The sequence below is a fragment of the Gossypium hirsutum genome, chromosome D02 (genome assembly GCF_007990345.1).
Source record: "Gossypium hirsutum isolate 1008001.06 chromosome D02, Gossypium_hirsutum_v2.1, whole genome shotgun sequence".
Taxonomy (NCBI): Eukaryota; Viridiplantae; Streptophyta; class Magnoliopsida; order Malvales; family Malvaceae; genus Gossypium; species Gossypium hirsutum.
Genome location: NC_053438.1, coordinates 318,324 through 336,072, shown reverse-complemented (window position 1 = coordinate 336,072; position 17,749 = coordinate 318,324). Strand labels below are relative to the sequence as shown.

Genomic DNA, 17,749 nt, shown 5'->3' with positions numbered 1-17,749 from the left:
TTTTGCGGTCTAACTTGAACAAACATCAATAACAATATCTGTGTCTATACTTTTTTTTCTTTGCCAGAAAACCAGTGGCAAAGATATCAAAAAAAGGGGCATAATTCAACAATCCTATACATCAATATAACTCACTATAAAAGTACAGCTATGATGAGACCAAAATAAAATTAGTTGAAATGTACATTATATGCCTTTGAACCACACAAAAACTAATCAAACTTCATACATGTAAACGAGCTCTTGAATACGCCTATATTCCAAGAGCAATATTCACACAAGCTGAGGGCTCAGGCTTGGCTTTGTTAGTGTTTTTACTGTCTCTATTCTTCGATGTTTTTCAGATGGATAAAGGTGGGAAATCATCTTCGTTTTTTAAATGGAACGGTTGTACAAATATCCTGCGTGTTAGGAGCGGTAAGAAAAAGGCTCAGAGAATAGTATTACATATTTCAGATGGAAAAGATGAATTGTCAAACCTGTCTCGACCAATGCTTGCAGCCGATTTTAGCCTTTCCGTTCCGGTTGAGTTTTGAGTGTTAGGAGATCCTGGATTTTTCTGCTTGCTAGTTTCTATACAGGCAGGCGCCAAAGGTAGGGCTCCGAAGGACCCGAATTCTACAAGCCTGTCTGGCTGATCCATCGAGCCATTGGCATTAGGGGATAATGCTTTTTCAGAACCAGAGTGACGGAGTTCTGAAGACCTGGATTTTCCAACACCCTGATTTATTGACTGCATTTGTGCCAGATCACGGTTGCTTCTCTCTGGTGAATTTGGCTCAGGGGATGTAATGGCAAGGCCATTGTTGCGAGGAGATCTTGCCAAGGCTGGGTTCCTTCCCCTAGCTGTCAGTGACCTATCCTTGTAATAGTTCTGCAAAAAGATTTAGACATAAAACCACATTGCGGCAACAAGGCCCAACCAGAAAATTTAACAAATAATAATATCAGTAGTAGTAAAACCAACAATAGCAAAATGACACTATGATGCTGTATGTTTACAGCAGACTAAGTTTTAGAAGCCCAATCCAAAGGATAGAATCAGTATACCGTATTGGGATTGGGGAAGTATGTCCCTGTTCCTCGAGCCTTTGGCATTTCTTCCATTCCGAAGCCAGAACATAGAACTGGTGGGTTAATAGGATAGTAGGCTTGTCGAGGGACACCACCGTTGGCATTCATTGGGGAAATTGTATTTCGCCTGAACTGCACTGACTTGTGGACTGCGTCCCACGAATTCTTGCTCTGGAACTGAGAAACCAAAGGTGGAGAAATCGGAGGAACAGATGCACTAAAGGCATAGTCATAGCACCACTGGCCATAACTCAAGCTGTGTATATTGGCATCGTAATCCCCACAGAGATCAGACAATGAGCTCAAAAGCTCCTGACTTGGAGCAGCACTACTGGAAGCTGGATTACTAGAATATCCAGGATATAGATCCTCAGATGACCAAGCAAAATTCGAAATCAATGGATGATTCTTCGGTCCAACAGGGGACTGAACCCCTCTACTAGCAACCAATTGATTCTCACTTTGATCACCATGTTCATTAGCACCCGTCTCCTCACTGCTTGCACAAAGAATACCCGAAGTCGCATTCCTTTCAGACAAACCAGAGTTTTCAGGCTGTTTACGTTCCACGTTTCCATTTCTTATCTCTCCATTATCCAAAGACGAGTTACAAAAATAGAGATGAGGTGCATGCCTTACAGTACCTGATGAGGGAAAAACGTCCGCTGCATTTGGAGGGCAAGATTTATGTGCATCATTTGAAATTACAAGACCTTGAATTCTGGAGGTTGCCAGGTCTTTAGCATCCCCTGTGAGACGGATTTCTGAAATACTTGATGCATTTGCAGAACCCTGTGGCTCCTTAAAGGTTATACCAACATCTGTTTTCCTCTCAGACATATTACCATTATAGACTTTGTACAATGATCCCTCATTATCAGAAGATCTATAATTCCCAGTCACAGTACTTGAATTTGAAGATTCTGATTCATAAAAGTTTTGATCTTCTTGACATGACTCTGTACCTGACACTGATGGTGTTGCACCAAGTCCTCTGAATCTAGACAATGGAGCAGGATCTTGAACATCAGGCCTCTGTCCATTTCCATGCCTATCCAGAGTGTTCGAGAAAAACTTATGAAGTTCATCTCCTAGAGTTTCTTCAGACTGGGAAAGAATCTGCCCTAGCTTCCGAGCCCCGTAAGTGAAAGCGCTTCTTATTCGGTAAAAGTTCCCTAGAGAGGAAAACATACATCATGATTAACTTTTATCCCTCTCAATCAGTTCAAGAATCACTAAACACCACTAAAACAAGATTGCCTAAATATCCATCACAATATCTAAAGACAAATGGCATTTGCCTATGGCAAAATGACCATACCTTTGCTCACACTGCGACCAAGATTATTGTTTTCTCTTAGAGGATCTACTATATTTAGATGCTTTTGAGGGAAGATGCGTGAATTAGCTTCAAATCCCCTTGATGGAACCGAGAACTTTTCCACACATTCCCTGAGAAAATCATTGCTAAGCAGCAAATCTCCCCACCGTTTTCAGGCGTCTCAACTGCAAAATATAAGATAAATGAAATAAGCATCTTAATCATGTGTTGAGTAGAACAAACTAGATTTGGCATGAACGAAAAATGTAGTTGCTTACCCACAATATCTGGTAGGGAGGATATAGGGATTGGTCCATTTAAACTGATGCAGTAATTTTCCCAATCAAATTTGCTAAAGTAATCCAAAAACTTATACAGAACCTGCAATATATTCAATCACTTAAAGTAATTGAATCAATTAGTGTAAACTGCCAAAATCCTGCAGTACTCACCGCCAAAGGGCCATCTAGGAATGAATGGAATAGATGGAAAATGTACAGCACCAAAGTCTCCAAACCATAGGTAGAAATCAAGCCATGATGAGCCCCCAGAATACGACTCTCATAGTAGCACCAAGCCTTGATAAGTATAATACTGCGTTTAAATAGATGATTTTTTCCGATAAGACGATCAACCTGTAACATTATCAGCAAAGTAAAAACTTTTTATAAAGGTGCATTTCTGGTTACTGCAATATTATATAGCCAATTAACCACCCCCAAACGCATGCTAGCTTTCCTAGTATGGGTAAATACAACTATAGATATAAACATATATAAAGATAGAATAGCAGAGATCTGAAGTCCATATCTAAATATAACATCGATTGGCAAACATTAGCAAAGAAATCAGGAAAGAAAAGAAGTATTGCCATCTATTTATTGTGCATGAGAAAGAGAAAGAGAGATTACACTGGAAATGACTAGGGAAAGTAAACAGAAAACTATTTGTCAATTATACTAAATAAAATATAAACATTGCAGAAATTATCAGGTGAATTTCCTTACTTGACATAGTAAAGTTTCAAAGATCCTAGAAGAATACATTCATCCCGCAAATTTCTCAACCAATGGAATGGAAGCAACTTTTTTTACTTCCAAAAAATGAAGAAGAAACACTAGAAACGCACCAAAAGATCCAAACCCAAGAAACATAAAGATGTGTCTGCATCAAAATGTTTCCAATATATACTAGCAACTAAACATTGCATATCCTTATGTCTATTTGCAAATGAACAGAACCAACTTGTAAGAAAAACAGATTTCATTCACACCTAAATTTTGATAGTGAAACCTACCTGCTCAAGAAAGCACAAGGTGCACAGCCCACCTAATTGATTGAATGAGATATCCACCACAATGTTCTGCACTAAACACTTTACAAGCTTAACCTGCCACCAGAGAAGCCAACCTTAACATGGCCAACTACATATGATACAAAAGATTTCGAAATTGTAAACTGTTACAATAATAAACCATCTTAAATAATAACCATGAAGTAGATCCCATTTAATGGAAACGTATAAAAAATTCATTGACATCCAAATTGTAAACTGTTACAATGACCAAGGTTGGGCTGCTGATTGACTAAGCTCCCTGATGCCACTTTTATTAGGTTTTGTGGGAATATCTACTTTTCTTATTTCTGTAGTAAATTATTTTTGCCTTACGGAAAAAAAATGGAAGTCTTATTCCATTAAAATGGGAAAAGCATTGACATATCTCTCAATCTAAAACGCAATAACCAACAAAGTAATGCTTGAACTGCACAAAAAACTGGCAAGGATGAGAAAGTATTCCTAATCACCTTATTAATTACTGAGTAAATGGAATTTAAAATCAAAGAAAGGAGAAGAAGGAAAACCTTAACAACCCACAAAACAATTGCTCACTTAGAGGCTTCAGCAAGATCAATTAAAGAAGAAAAAAGTTTTATACACCACAGTCCATGTTTTGACAAATAAGATCAGCCTGAAAAGCTATAAGAAAGTATTTATTTAGGAGAAATTAATTAATTGGCTGCAAAAACCGCTATATCCAATATTTATAAAATGAATGGTTGTCACAAATATCAGAATGCACAAAAGAAGAAGAGTGAACTCTTACTAAAGCTTGGAATATCTGAAAAATATAAATTCATAAACTTTTTAAATGTTTTACTTCTACTCTTGTGAGGAAAAAACTACAACTCTGCTATCTGGTCAGAGAATAGAAATCATTAGTCCTTTTGCTTTTCCCAAAATAGCATTCATCAAATTGAAAAGGAAAAATATGTCAATGCATCAAGACCTTTTCCTGCTGAGTTTTCAACGTAATAACAATGCTAAAATAATGGTTCAGAAGGCAAAACTCAAAATGAAAATAGATATAAAATGTCAACAAAAAGAATAAAGAATGAAGTAAACCTTATGTAAACAGGTTAGTCTCTTATGGATCAGAAAACAAATAATTTGACTAAGCAAAGATCTACAGAAACATATCAGTTGAAGTTAAAAACCTCTGCCCGAATTAATTGGACATCCTTCACTACAAACTCAGCAGCAGTGTTATGATCTTCTCTTTCAAGGACAGAACACACATCATTTGCCAGAGCCTCCTCAAAGATTAAGCCTCCGAAGGCAGTCAAGTCAATATCTCCATCAGGAAGATAGGTCTTCAAGGGCACTGACCCAAACGGAAATACCTGTAATAAATCAATCGCTAATTTAAATGAATGCTCTTAGGTTAATGATCACACCAATTGATAGCTATAAAAACCAAGACAGCTCTTAGGTTGATGATCACACCAATCGATAGCTATGAAAACCAAGACAGCAAAATGACAAAAACAATATACGAGACAATTATCACCATATTACTGAAAAAAAATGTATACGTCATATCGTCATTAACAGCCAGGTTGTTTTCAGCTGGAAACATTAAATGACAAATTTCCAAACTGAATTTTACCGTTATAGATAATTCCTTTTATGTACTCCGCTGCAATGCATCATATATGAACCGCATTCAGTCAATCACAGATGTCAAATACTCAAAAGCACCCAATGAATAGTCCCATTATCACATCTAACTCCCAATGGACGAGACTTTAGCTACACGTGACATTCATGAAAGTAGAACATTAACATGATAGAAACCTCATCCATGTGATAGAGAATTTGCAATTTCCAAATGGATCGATCTCTACAACAACTATTAAGCCTGATTAACAGTTTCCATCTATAACAGACACTCGATTATTAAAGAATGATGGAGATTTAACAATAACAAACACCCCCACTTTCCATATACTAAAGTAATGAAGCTTACGCTGAATTAGAGGTTCTTCCACCACCATTCTTAGTTTTTATTTTATCAACAAATACTAATCATGTTTTATCTTAGGTGACTCCAAACTACACAAGAATTAAGTTTAAAGCTTACACTCCATCCTAAAAATTCTTGTACTAGTAAATATAACAAATACGGTAGCCATTTCCATTTTCCACCTAAATTACTAGTTTCGAGAAAATGCTAACATTCTATCCATTTAAATCAATAAAAAGCATAATTGAAAACTTAATTAATGTTTTTTTTCTTCAAAAGCCTAACCTCACAACCAAGATAATTTCTAATTAATCTCTGAACGTAATCGGTAACAGCTTTTCTCCTCTCTTCGGAAACAACAGTCGGCTGGACACGGGCTATGATCCCCTGCGTTGCTTCCTCGGCTTTTCTCCAATACTCCGCACTAATCCCCGTTTGATTCGATGATGAAGATGGTGACGATGAATAACTGTCTCTTGACGAGACGCCGTTTGGTTCAGGCGACCAATCTCGGAGATCGCCCATCAAAAACATCAACAACAAAAAAAAAGCCGCCCCTCTTCCTCCCTACGGAAAAACAATTCCGCCGCTTCACGTCTCAAAAGAACGTCCGATCATTCAACCCGCTTTAGGTCGCCGCCGTCCTAAACCAACGTCCCTTCTGATCTAAAAACACGTTTTATTTTTTGTTATTGTTATTCACGATCAGGGTTTCGGGGGGGGGGAGGAAACGACAGGGGAAATTACCACAAAACGACGGTGAAAAACTGTTTTCTTTTTGCGTTTTATTGAAATTGGGGAAAAATAAAATTGATGGTTGTAAGAAGGTAGAATCTAAAAGTGTGCGATCACGGCGGCGGATGGAAACAGTGGTGGTTAGGGTTTGCTCCTTTTAGGACTGGGCTGGGCCTTGATTGCCCTTCTACTATTTGTCTTAATTTAAAGAATTTAAAATTATTGTATAATCTATGCAAATTTTTATTTGTTATATTTTGGTGAAATTTTTTTTATTATAAATATATTTTAGGGTTAAGTCAAAAAAATATTTTAGATGATAAATTTAAACTATAAGTTTTTAGCGGTTAAAGTGCAATTCTACCATTATAGTAAATTATATTTTTATAATTTTTATATCATTTTGGGCTTAAGGTTAATGCATACTCTTTAAATTTACCTTTTGATGGAACTCGATCTTGGAAATCTATTAATCTGGGACCTTAAATGGAGATGTTTATATTTTGAATATTGGATCTATTTTAGTGACCCATTTCACTATTTAAAATTAATAAAAATAAATAAATAAATTTATATTTATATTTTATCACTGAAATTAAATAAAAATATTTTTATTATTTTTTAAATAGTAAAACGAGTCGTTTTGGGCATGCCTAGGCAAGTAAAGCTTGGGCTTTGAAATCAAGCTTCAACTTAGCCCGATTAATGAACACTTCTAGTATTGGTCTTAACCAACAATGCAAATACCTTATATACAGTTATGTGTCTTTTTTATTACATAAGCTATGTCTTTAGGTAATATTTTATAAAATTATTTTGACCACTTTCGTTAAAATAAATTAAAAAAAAACTTCAATAACATATTTTAAATGTTATCAAATGTCTTATTATTTTATTATATTGTAAAGATATGGGATATTATTAGTTATTCTAAACCTAGTTATGATTGTTTTCAAAAGAAATAAATCAAGATAATAACTCATACCTTATTTAGCATAAACCAAATTAGAAAAAAATTTGGGGTGAATCCAGGAGGGAGGGTAAAGCCTTAATAGCAACGTGATTAGGGTAACTCGAACTCAGACCACATCTGAGACAGTAAACACTCTAACCATCGAGCCAACATGCGGGGTTCAAGGATATCAATTTTGATTAATAGTTTATAATAATATAGCCTTATTTAGTTTATATGGTTTGCCATATTCAAATTTAGTATATATTTTGCTACAAAAACAATTCAAGGAACTTAATTACTTGGTAATTAAATAATCAAGTCTTTGAGAATAATATATTAATTTAACATAGAAATTACAAAAAAAGGCATTGTTTAGATTTAATATATTAAACAAATTGTAATGCTTTGGCCTTAAAAAATTTATTCACTATTTCATGCTCTAATTGCTATATTTAGTGTATTGGTATGGAACAATTTAAAATGATCTCTACTTGTAAATCAATAAAAGAAATAACATTTTTAATGTTGTTATTTTTTTTTGGATCTTAAATTTTTGTGCTTTATTCTAAATTTTTAGAGTTCTTTTACGAGTGACTTAAAAGAGGACACTCTTTTCTTCTAATATCTCACATAAGTTAGCTAATGGTTTATAAAGAACTAAAAGTAATCTTTAATTGTTTTTTTTTAAGTTGAGACTAAATTGATAAATTTTATAAATGTTGGGGGTCAAAATTATTTATTGTTTTAGAATTAGAACTAAAATGAAAATTTTTGTAAATATTGAGAGCTAAATTTGTTGATTTTTTTTATATTTAAGATCAAATTAATAAAATATGTAAACATTAGCGGGTCCATTTGGTTACTAAACCAATAAAAAAATCTCACATCAACTCAAGCTTCAAAGTGATAAAAATATTTAATTAGCATTGATTTAACTTCCATATTAAAAGATTAAATTACACGTTTTAAAATGTATAAAAATTAATTTACCCATTATTTCAATAAAGAGTTCCAGATGCAGTCTACTTCTATGTTTATTACCTCACAGTGTTTATTACAACGCATACCTACTTGATTTTAAGATGCATTTATGTGCCAATTTAACATATAAATTGGGTCGTAAAAATGTCATGAAAATCATTGTGCTAGAAGTTAAATTATATTTTGCTCCCTTTATTCAAAAAAATAGTAAAATAATCCTTGAACATTAAATAAAAAGTAAACTAGTCCTTTCAGTAAAAATTTTCATCTATTTCAACTTCTAAAAACTTACATTGTTAACCAAATAACAAGACAATTACACCTGGAGTGCTAAGTATATCTCATGTCAACATCCAGGGACCCGTTTTTAATAGTAGAAATGGATAAAAATTTTAATTAATCCAATTTGCTCTCTAATCTAACATACAAAGACTAGTTTGCTCATTTTTTATGTAGATAGAACAAAATGCAACCTAACTACTAGTACAAGTGACTCCATGATACTTTTACCCCGATTACTCCTATCCAAAAACCGGATTATTTATTCGAGTCAGTTTAATAGTAAAACAACAAATTTCAGTTTAACAGTAAAACAACATCATAGACAGCTAAAAGAAGACTATTTGACAGTATAAAGTTACATCAACAATGAGCAATAACAATATCTGTTTCTATACTTTTTTTTCTTTGCCAGAAAACCAGCGGCAAAGATATCAAAACCTGGGCAAAATTAACAACAAAAGAGAAGGCATAATTCAACAATCCTATACATCAATAACTCACTATAAAAAGTACAGCTACGACCAGATTTAAAAAGGGACCAAAATAAAATTAGTTGAAATGTACATTATACGCCTTTGAACCACACAAAAACTAATCAAACTCCATACATGTAAACAAGCTTCGGAATATGGCTATATTCCGAGAGCAATATTCACACGAGCTGAGGGCTCAGGCTTTGTGGCTTTTGTTAGAGTTTTTACCTGTCTCTATTCTTCGGCGATTTTCAGATGGATAAAGGAGGGAAATCTTCTTCGTTTTTTAAATGGAATGATTGTACAAGTATCCTGCATGTTAGGAGCAGTAAGAAAAAAGGCTCGGAGAAGAGTAATACGTATTTTAGATGGAAACAATGAATTGTCGAACCTGTCTTGATCCATGCTCGCGGCTGATTTTAGCCTTTCCATTCCAGTTGAGTTTTGAGCGTTAGGAGATCCTGGATTATGCGGCTTGCCAGTTTCTGTAAAGGTTGGCACCAAAGGTAGGGCCCTCATTGACCCGAATTCTACAAGCCTGTCTGGTTGATGCATTGAGCCATTGGAATTAGGGGATAATGCTTTTTCAGAACCAGAGTGGCGGGGTTCCGATGACCCTGATTTTCCAACACCCTGATTTACGGAATGCATTTGAGCCACCTCACGGTTGTTTCTCTCTGGTGAATTTGGCTCTGGGGATGTAATGGCACGGCCATTGTTGCGAGGAGATCTTGCAGATGCTGGGTTCCTTCCCCTTGCTGTCAAGGACCTATCCTTGTAATAGTTCTGCAAAAATATTTAGACATAAAACCACATTGTGGCAACAAGGCCCAACAGAAACTTTAACAAATAATAGTAATATCGGTAGTAGTAAAACAAACAATGGCAAAACAACATCATGAGGCTGCATGTTTGCACCAGAAATCCAAAGGATTAGAATGAGTATACCGTATTGGGATTGGGGAAGTATGTCCCTGTTCCTCGAGGCTTTGGCATTTCTTCTATTCCGAAGCCAGAACCATGTAGAACTGGAGGGTTAATAGGATAGTAGGCTTGTCGAGGGACACCACCGTTGGTATTCATTGGGGAAATTGCATTTCGCCTGAACTGCCCTGACTTGCGTACTACATCCCATGAGTTCTTGCTCTGGAACTGAGAAACCAAAGGTGAAGACATTGGAGGAACAGCTGCACTAAAGGCATAGTCAAACCACCACTGGCCATAACTCAAACTGCGTATGTTAGCATCGTAATCCCCACAGAGATCAGACAATGAGCTCAAAAGTTCCCGACTTGGAGCAGCACTATATGAAGCTGGATTACTAGAATACCCAGGATATGGATCCTCAGATGACCAAGCAGATTTCAAACTCAATGGATGATTCTTTGGTCCAACAGGGGACTGAACCCCTCTACTAGAAACCGACAGATTCTCACTGTGATCACCATGTACATCAGCACCCATCTTCTCACTGCTTTCACCAAGAATACCAGAAGTCGCATTCTCTTCAGACAAACCAGAATTTTCAGACTGTTTGCACTCCACATTTCCATTTCTTATCTCTCCATTATCCAAAGACGAGTTACAAAAATAGAGATGAGGTGCATGCCTTACAGTACCTGAGGGAAAAACGTCCGCTGCATTTGGAGGGTAAGATTTATGTGCATTATTTGAAATTACAAGACCTTGAATTCTGGAGGTTGCCAGGTCTTTAGCATCCCCTGTGAGACGGATTTCTGAAATACTTGATGCATTTGCAGAACCCTGTGGCTCTTTAAAGGTTATACCAACATCTGTTTCCCTCTCAGACATATTACCATTATAGACTTTGTACAATGACCCCTCATTATCAGAAGATCTATAATTCCCAGTCACAGTACTTGAATTTGAAGATTCTGATTCATAAAAGTTTTGATCTTCTTGACATGACTCTGTACCTGACACTGATTGTGTTGCACCAAGTCCTCTAAATCTAGACAATGGAGCAGGATCTTGAACATCAGGCCTCTGTCCATTTCCATGCCTATCCAGAGTGTTCGAGAAAAACTTATGAAGTTCATCTCCTAGGGTTTCTTCAGACTGGGAAAGAATCTGCCCTAGCTTCCGAGCCCCATAAGTGAAAGCGCTTCTTATTCGGTAAAAGTTCCCTAGAGAGGAAAACTTACATCATGATTAACTTTTATCCCTCTCATTCAAGAATCACAATATCTAAAGAAATATTTCAGCAATTCTCACGACTTAAAAGTTCTGAGTTAAACAAAAGAAAAATGGCATTTGCCTATGGAAAAAAGATCATACCTTTGCTCACACTGCGACCAAGATTATTGTTTTCTTTTAGAGGATCTACTATATTTAGATGCTTTTGAGGGAATATGCGTGGATTAGCGTCAAATCCCCTTGATGGAACTGAAAATGTTTCCACACATTCCCTGAGAAAATCATTGCTAAGCAGCAAATCTCCCCCACCATTTTCAGGCGTCTCTACTGCAAAATATAAGATAATGAAATAAGCATCTTAATCTTGTATTGAGTAGAACAAACAAGATGTGGCATGAAAGAAAAATGTAGTTGCTTACCCACAATATCTGGTAGGGAGGATATAGGGATTGGACCATTTAAACTAATGCAGTAATTTTCCCAATCAAATTTGCTAAAGTAATCCAAAAACTTATACAGAACCTGCAATATATTCAATCAGTTAAAGTAATTGAATCAGTTAGTATAAACTGCCCAAATCCTGCAGTACTCACCGCCAAAGGGCCATCTAGGGATGAATGGAATAGATGGAAAATGTACAGCACCAAAGTCTCCAAACCATAGGTAGAAATCAAGCCATGATGAGCCCCCAGAATACGACTCTCATAGTAGCACCAAGCCTTGATAAGTATAATACTACGTTTAAATAGATGATCTTGTCCGATAAGACGATCAACCTGTAACATTATCAGCAAAGTTAAAACTTTTTATAAAGGTGCATTTCTGGTTACTGCAATATGATACAGCCAATTAGCCACCCTCGTACGCATGCTAGCTCTACCAGTATGTGCAAATGCAAATATAAATATAAACATAGATATAAATATACAAAAATTGAATAGCAGAGATCTGAAGTCCATATCTAAATATAACATCGATTGGCAAACATTAGCAAAGAAATGAGGAAAGGAAAGAGGTATTGTCATCTATTTATTGCGCACAAGAAAGAGATAGAGAGATTAAACTGACAATGACTAGGGAAATAAAACAGAAAACTATTTGTCAATTATACTAAATAAAATATAAATATTGCACGAGTAATCAGGTAAATTTCCTCAGTTGACATAGTAAAGTTTCAATGATCTTAGAAGAATATTCATCCCTCAAGTTTCTCAACCAATGCAATGGATGCATCTTTTTTTTACTTCGAAAAAATGAAGAAGAAACACTAGAAGGCACCAAAAGATCCAAAACCAAAAACATAAAGACGCGTGTCTGCATCAAAATGTTTCCAATATATACTAGCAACTAATCATCGCAGATCCTTCTTCTTTCTATTTGAAAATGAACTGAACCGACTTGTAAGAAAAACAGCTTTCATTCACACCCAAATTTTTACGATGAAACCTACCTGCTCAAGAAAGCACAAGGTGCATAGCCCTCCTAATTGATTGAATGAGATATCCACCACAATATTCTGCACTAAACACTTTACAAGCTTAACCTGCCACCAGAGAAGCCAAACTTAACATGGCCAATTACATATGATACAAATGATTTCCAAATCATAAACTGTAACAATAATTAACCACCTTAAATAATAACCATGAAGAAGATCACATATAACAGAAGCATATAGAAAATTCATTCACATCCAAATTCTAAACTGTTACAATGACCAAGGTTGGGCTGCTGATTGATTAAGCTCCCTGATGCCTCTTTAGGTTGTGGGAATACCTACTTTTCTTATTTCTGTAGTAAATTATTTTTGCCTTTTTGCAGAACGGGGAAAAATGGAAGTCTTATTCCATTAGAAAGGCAAAAGCATAGACCTATCTCTCAATCTAAAACGCAATAACTGACAAAGTAATGCTTGAACTGCACAAAAACCTGGCAAGGATGAGAAAGAATAGTATACTTGTGAACGCAATTAGAAGAATAGTATACTTGTGAACGCAATTAGACCATTCCTTCGGTTGTTCCATAACAGTATGATGTAAATCATGCAAGGGGGTGTATCTCTAATCACCTTAATAATTACTGAGTAAATGAAATTTAAAATCAAAGAAAGGAGAAGAAGGAAAACCTTAACAACCCACAAAACAATTGCTCACTTAGAGGCTTCAGCAAGATCAATTAAAGAAGAAAAAAGTTTTATATACCACAGTCCATATTTTGACAAATAAGATCAGCCTGATAAGCTATAAGAAAGTATTTATTTAGGAGAAAACAATTAACTGGCCGCAAAAACCATTATATCCAATATTTATAAAATGAATGGTCGTCACAGATATCAGAATGCAAAAAAGAAGAGTAAACTCTTACTAAAGCTTGGAATAATATCTGAAAAATATAAATTCATAAACTTTTTAAAAGCTTTACTTCTACTCTTGTGAGGAAGAAATATAACTCCGCTATCTGGTCAGAGCATATATATCATTAGTCCTCTTGCTTTTCAGAAGTAGCACTCATTAAATTGAAAAGGGAAAAACATGTGAATGCATCAAGACCTTTTCCTGCTGCATTTTCTACTTAATAACAATGTTAAAATAATAGTCAAGGGGGGAAAACTGAAAATAAAAATAGATGTAAACGTCAACAAAAAGAATAAAGAATGAAGTAAACCTTATGTAAACAGGTTAGTCTCTTATGCATCAGAAAACAAATAATTTGGCTAAGCAAAGATCTACAGAATCATATCAGTTGAAGTTAAAAACCTCTGCCCGAATTAATTGAACATCCTTCACCACAAACTCAGCAGCAGTGTTATGATCTTCTCTTTCAAGGACAGAACAAGCATCATTTGCCAGAGCCTCCTCAAAGTTTAAGCCACCGAAGGCTGTCAAGTCAATATCTCCATCAGGAAGATAGGTCTTCAAGGGCACTGACCCAAATGGAAATACCTGTAATAAATACAAGCTAAAGGATTAAGATCTATCCAAACCGACAACTAATTCAAGTGAATGCTCTTAGGTTCATGATCACACCAATCGATAGCTATGAAAACCAGGACAGCAAAACGACAAAAACTACATACGAGACAATTATCACCATAGTACTGAAAAAAAATGTATACGTCATATGGTCATTGACAGCCAGGTTGTTTTCAGCTGGAAACATCAAATGACAAATTTCCAAACTGAATTTTACCATTACAGGTGATTATTTTTAAGTACTCTGCTAAATTGAAGTTTAAAACACCCATTGATCACGTAATGTAAATGAACCGAGTTCGGTCAATCACAGATGTCAAATACTCAAAAGCACTCAATGAATAGCCCCATTATCACATCTAACTCCCAATGGATGAGACTTTGGCTGCATGTGATATTCATAAATGTGGTAGAGAATTTGCAATTTCCACATTGGTCAATTTCTACAACAACTATTAGTCTTTATTAACAGTTTTCATCTACCACAGACACTTGGTTATTAAAGAATGATAGAGATTAAACAATAACAAACACCCCACTTTCTATATATTAAAGTGATGAGGCTTCAGTTCATCATCTTGTGGCGAGTTAGAGGTTCTTGAAGCAGGAAAACAGATAGCTATGGGATTAATATCTATACAAACTGATCGCTAATTCAAATGAATGCTCTTAGGTTTGTGACCTCACTAATCGATAGCTATGAAAACCAGGACAGCAAAACGACAAAAACTATATACGAGACAATTATCACCATATTACTGAAAAAAAGAATGTATGTGTCATATCACCATTAACAGCCAGGTTGTTTTCAGCTGCAAACATTAAATGACAAATTTCCAAACTGAATTTTACCGTTATAGGTAATTCCTTTTAAGTACTCCGCTATAACGGAACGTATATGAACCGAGTTTTCATCTATTTCTACAACAAGTATTAAGCCTTATTAACAGTTTCCATCTATAACAGACACGTGGTTATTAAAGAATGATGGAGATTTAACAATAACAAACACCCCCACGTTCCATATACTAAAATAATGAAGCTTCAGTTCGTCGGAAACCACATTATCTTAAGCCGAATTAGAGGTTCTTCCACCACCATTCTTAGTTTTTATTTTATCAACAAATACTAATCATGTTTTATCTTAGGTGACTCCAAACTACACAAGAAATAAGTTCAAAACTTACACTCCATCCTAAAAATTCTTGTACTAGTAAATATAACAAATACGGTAGCCATTTCCATTTTCCACCTAAATTACTAGTTTCGATAAAAGGTCAACATTTTATCCATTTAAATAGATAAAAAGCATAATTGAAAACTTAATTAATGTTTTTTTTCCTTCAAAAACCTAACCTCACAACCAAGATAATTTCTAATTAATCTCTGAACGTAATCGATAACCGCTTTTCTCCTCTCTTCGGAAACAACAGTTGGCTGGACACGGGCTATGATCCCCTGCGTTGCTTCCTCGGCTTTTCTCCAATACTCCGCACTAATCCCCGCTTGATTCGATGATGAAGATGATGACGATGAATACCTGTCTCTTGACGAGACGCCGTTTGGTTCAGGCGACCAATCTCGGAGATCGCCCATCAAAAACATCAACAAAAAAAAACCGCCCCTCTTCCTCCCAACGGAAAAACAATTCCGCCGCTTCCCGTCTCAACGGAACGTCCGATAATTCAACGCGCTTTAGGTCGCCGCCGCCCTAAACCAACGTCCCTTCTGATCTAAAAACACGTTTTTTATTTTTTGTTATTGTTATTCACGATCAGGGTTTCGGGGGGGGGGGAAGGGGAAGGGGGTGGGGGTGGGGGAGAGACAAAGGAAATAAAACGACAGGGGAAATTACGACAAAACGACGGTGAAAAACTGTGGATTATCTTTTTCTTTTTTCTTTTTATTGAAATTGGGGGAAAATAAAATTAATGGTTGTAAAAAGGTAGAATCTAAAAGTGTGCTATCACGAGTTATTTTAAACCTTTTTCTTTTAGGAATTTATCTAATGACGATAGTTCCAACTTTTTTATTATTACTAACTTGTAATATTAGAATTTAATTTTATGCGTTTAATATTTAATTATTTTTTAAATTATTATACTTTTAATTGTAGTAATTAAAATAAAGTAATATTATTTATTTAATTTTATAAATAAATTAACTTATCAATTCAAATATTATAATAAAAAAATTTTAAATAATAATTAAAACTTTTTTAATATAATTTTATTTGTTAATTAATACAAAGTTAAGTTATCCAAAATAATAACTAATTAATTTTAATATTAATTAAGTGATAATTAATATGGTTAGAATTCTATTTTTAAATATTAATTATTATAATTTTTATTAAATTATAATTATTTTTAAATGCATACATTTTATTTCAACTTTCATTAACTAATAATTCTTAAATAAAAATTATAATTATTTTACATATGAATTTATTAATATGAAGAAAAATAAAGGGTATTATCGCTAGTTCAAAATTCTTTCTAAACTCGTACTTTTATATATAGTTATATAGATTTTTCACTACGGTAAAAATACCATGAAAGCTCATATATTAAGAGTTGAATTGCATTTTGCCTCATTTGTTCAGAAAATAGACAAATTAGGTCATGTATGTCAGATCAAATAGCAATTTCATCAAATTGTTAAAATTTTCATCGAAATATACTATTAAAAAATGATCTTTGCACGTCAACACGAAGTACACGTGACATATTTGGTTATTTCATCAGCAACGCCAATTTTTATTAACACAAATGAATGGAATTTTTAATCGAAACGATCAATTTGCCATTTGATCTAACATATAAAAACTAAATAGCTCATTTTTTAAATAAATGAGACAATATATAATTTGACTTATAGTACAATAACCTTCATCATAATTTAACATATTCCGGCAGCTTAAATAATATTTTAAACATATCTCCATGTCAACTTTCAATAGGTAAAAAAAATTAATTAAATAATGTAAAGTTATATTTGTTCCACTTCAAATGAGATAAAATATTGTTATATCTTTTTGTGAAAGTTTACTACTATTACAAATACAATACAAATGCAATTTCAAGTACAAAAGATGAAGAATCGTATGGAACTAGGTAGAACTCATTCATTTAAATTTATGTTGGGACCGAATATCTATACGTCAATTGTCACAAATGTGCATTGTAAATTTAGGGGTGAAGCTAAAAAATCCTTTCAGGAAGACAATTTTAAATTATAAAATTTTGGGAGGTTAAAATGCAATTCTATCATTGTACTAACTTATATTTTTATAATTTTTAGAAGTATTTCGATGCCATTTTATCATTTTGGTGAGCCAAGCCCATTGTTTGCCTCTTAGATTCATTCCTGGAGGAACTCGAACATGAATATCCAATAACATAGGGCTTCAACTAGAGGTATTTATATTTTTCAACCTCGGGCCAACTCGATTTGAGTCAAATTAGGTTTACTATTTAAAAGTAATAAAAAAT

The 17,749-nt window shown here is 34.5% G+C and overlaps 1 protein-coding gene and 1 pseudogene across 2 annotated transcripts; both read right to left on the bottom strand.

Annotated features, from left to right (window-relative positions):
• LOC107903636 (uncharacterized) lies at positions 1-6,584 on the bottom strand (annotated as a pseudogene). The gene is made up of 9 exons (XR_005909979.1): positions 5,986-6,584; positions 4,892-5,077; positions 3,693-3,785; positions 2,848-3,030; positions 2,674-2,776; positions 2,396-2,580; positions 1,051-2,249; positions 480-874; positions 1-401 (listed from the first exon to the last, which is right to left on the bottom strand). The product of XR_005909979.1 is annotated as an uncharacterized protein (transcript).
• A 2,390-nt stretch (positions 6,585-8,974) lies between these two features.
• On the bottom strand, positions 8,975-16,124 carry LOC107903624 (uncharacterized). Its single transcript, XM_016829725.2, has 9 exons — positions 15,612-16,124; positions 14,040-14,225; positions 12,734-12,826; positions 11,877-12,059; positions 11,703-11,805; positions 11,425-11,610; positions 10,075-11,273; positions 9,518-9,912; positions 8,975-9,438 (listed from the first exon to the last, which is right to left on the bottom strand). Exons 1-9 carry the CDS (start codon positions 15,858-15,860, stop codon positions 9,378-9,380), a joined length of 2,655 nt encoding a protein of 884 aa, XP_016685214.1. The 5' UTR covers positions 15,861-16,124; the 3' UTR covers positions 8,975-9,377.
• Between the last annotated feature and the right edge of the window lie 1,625 nt (positions 16,125-17,749).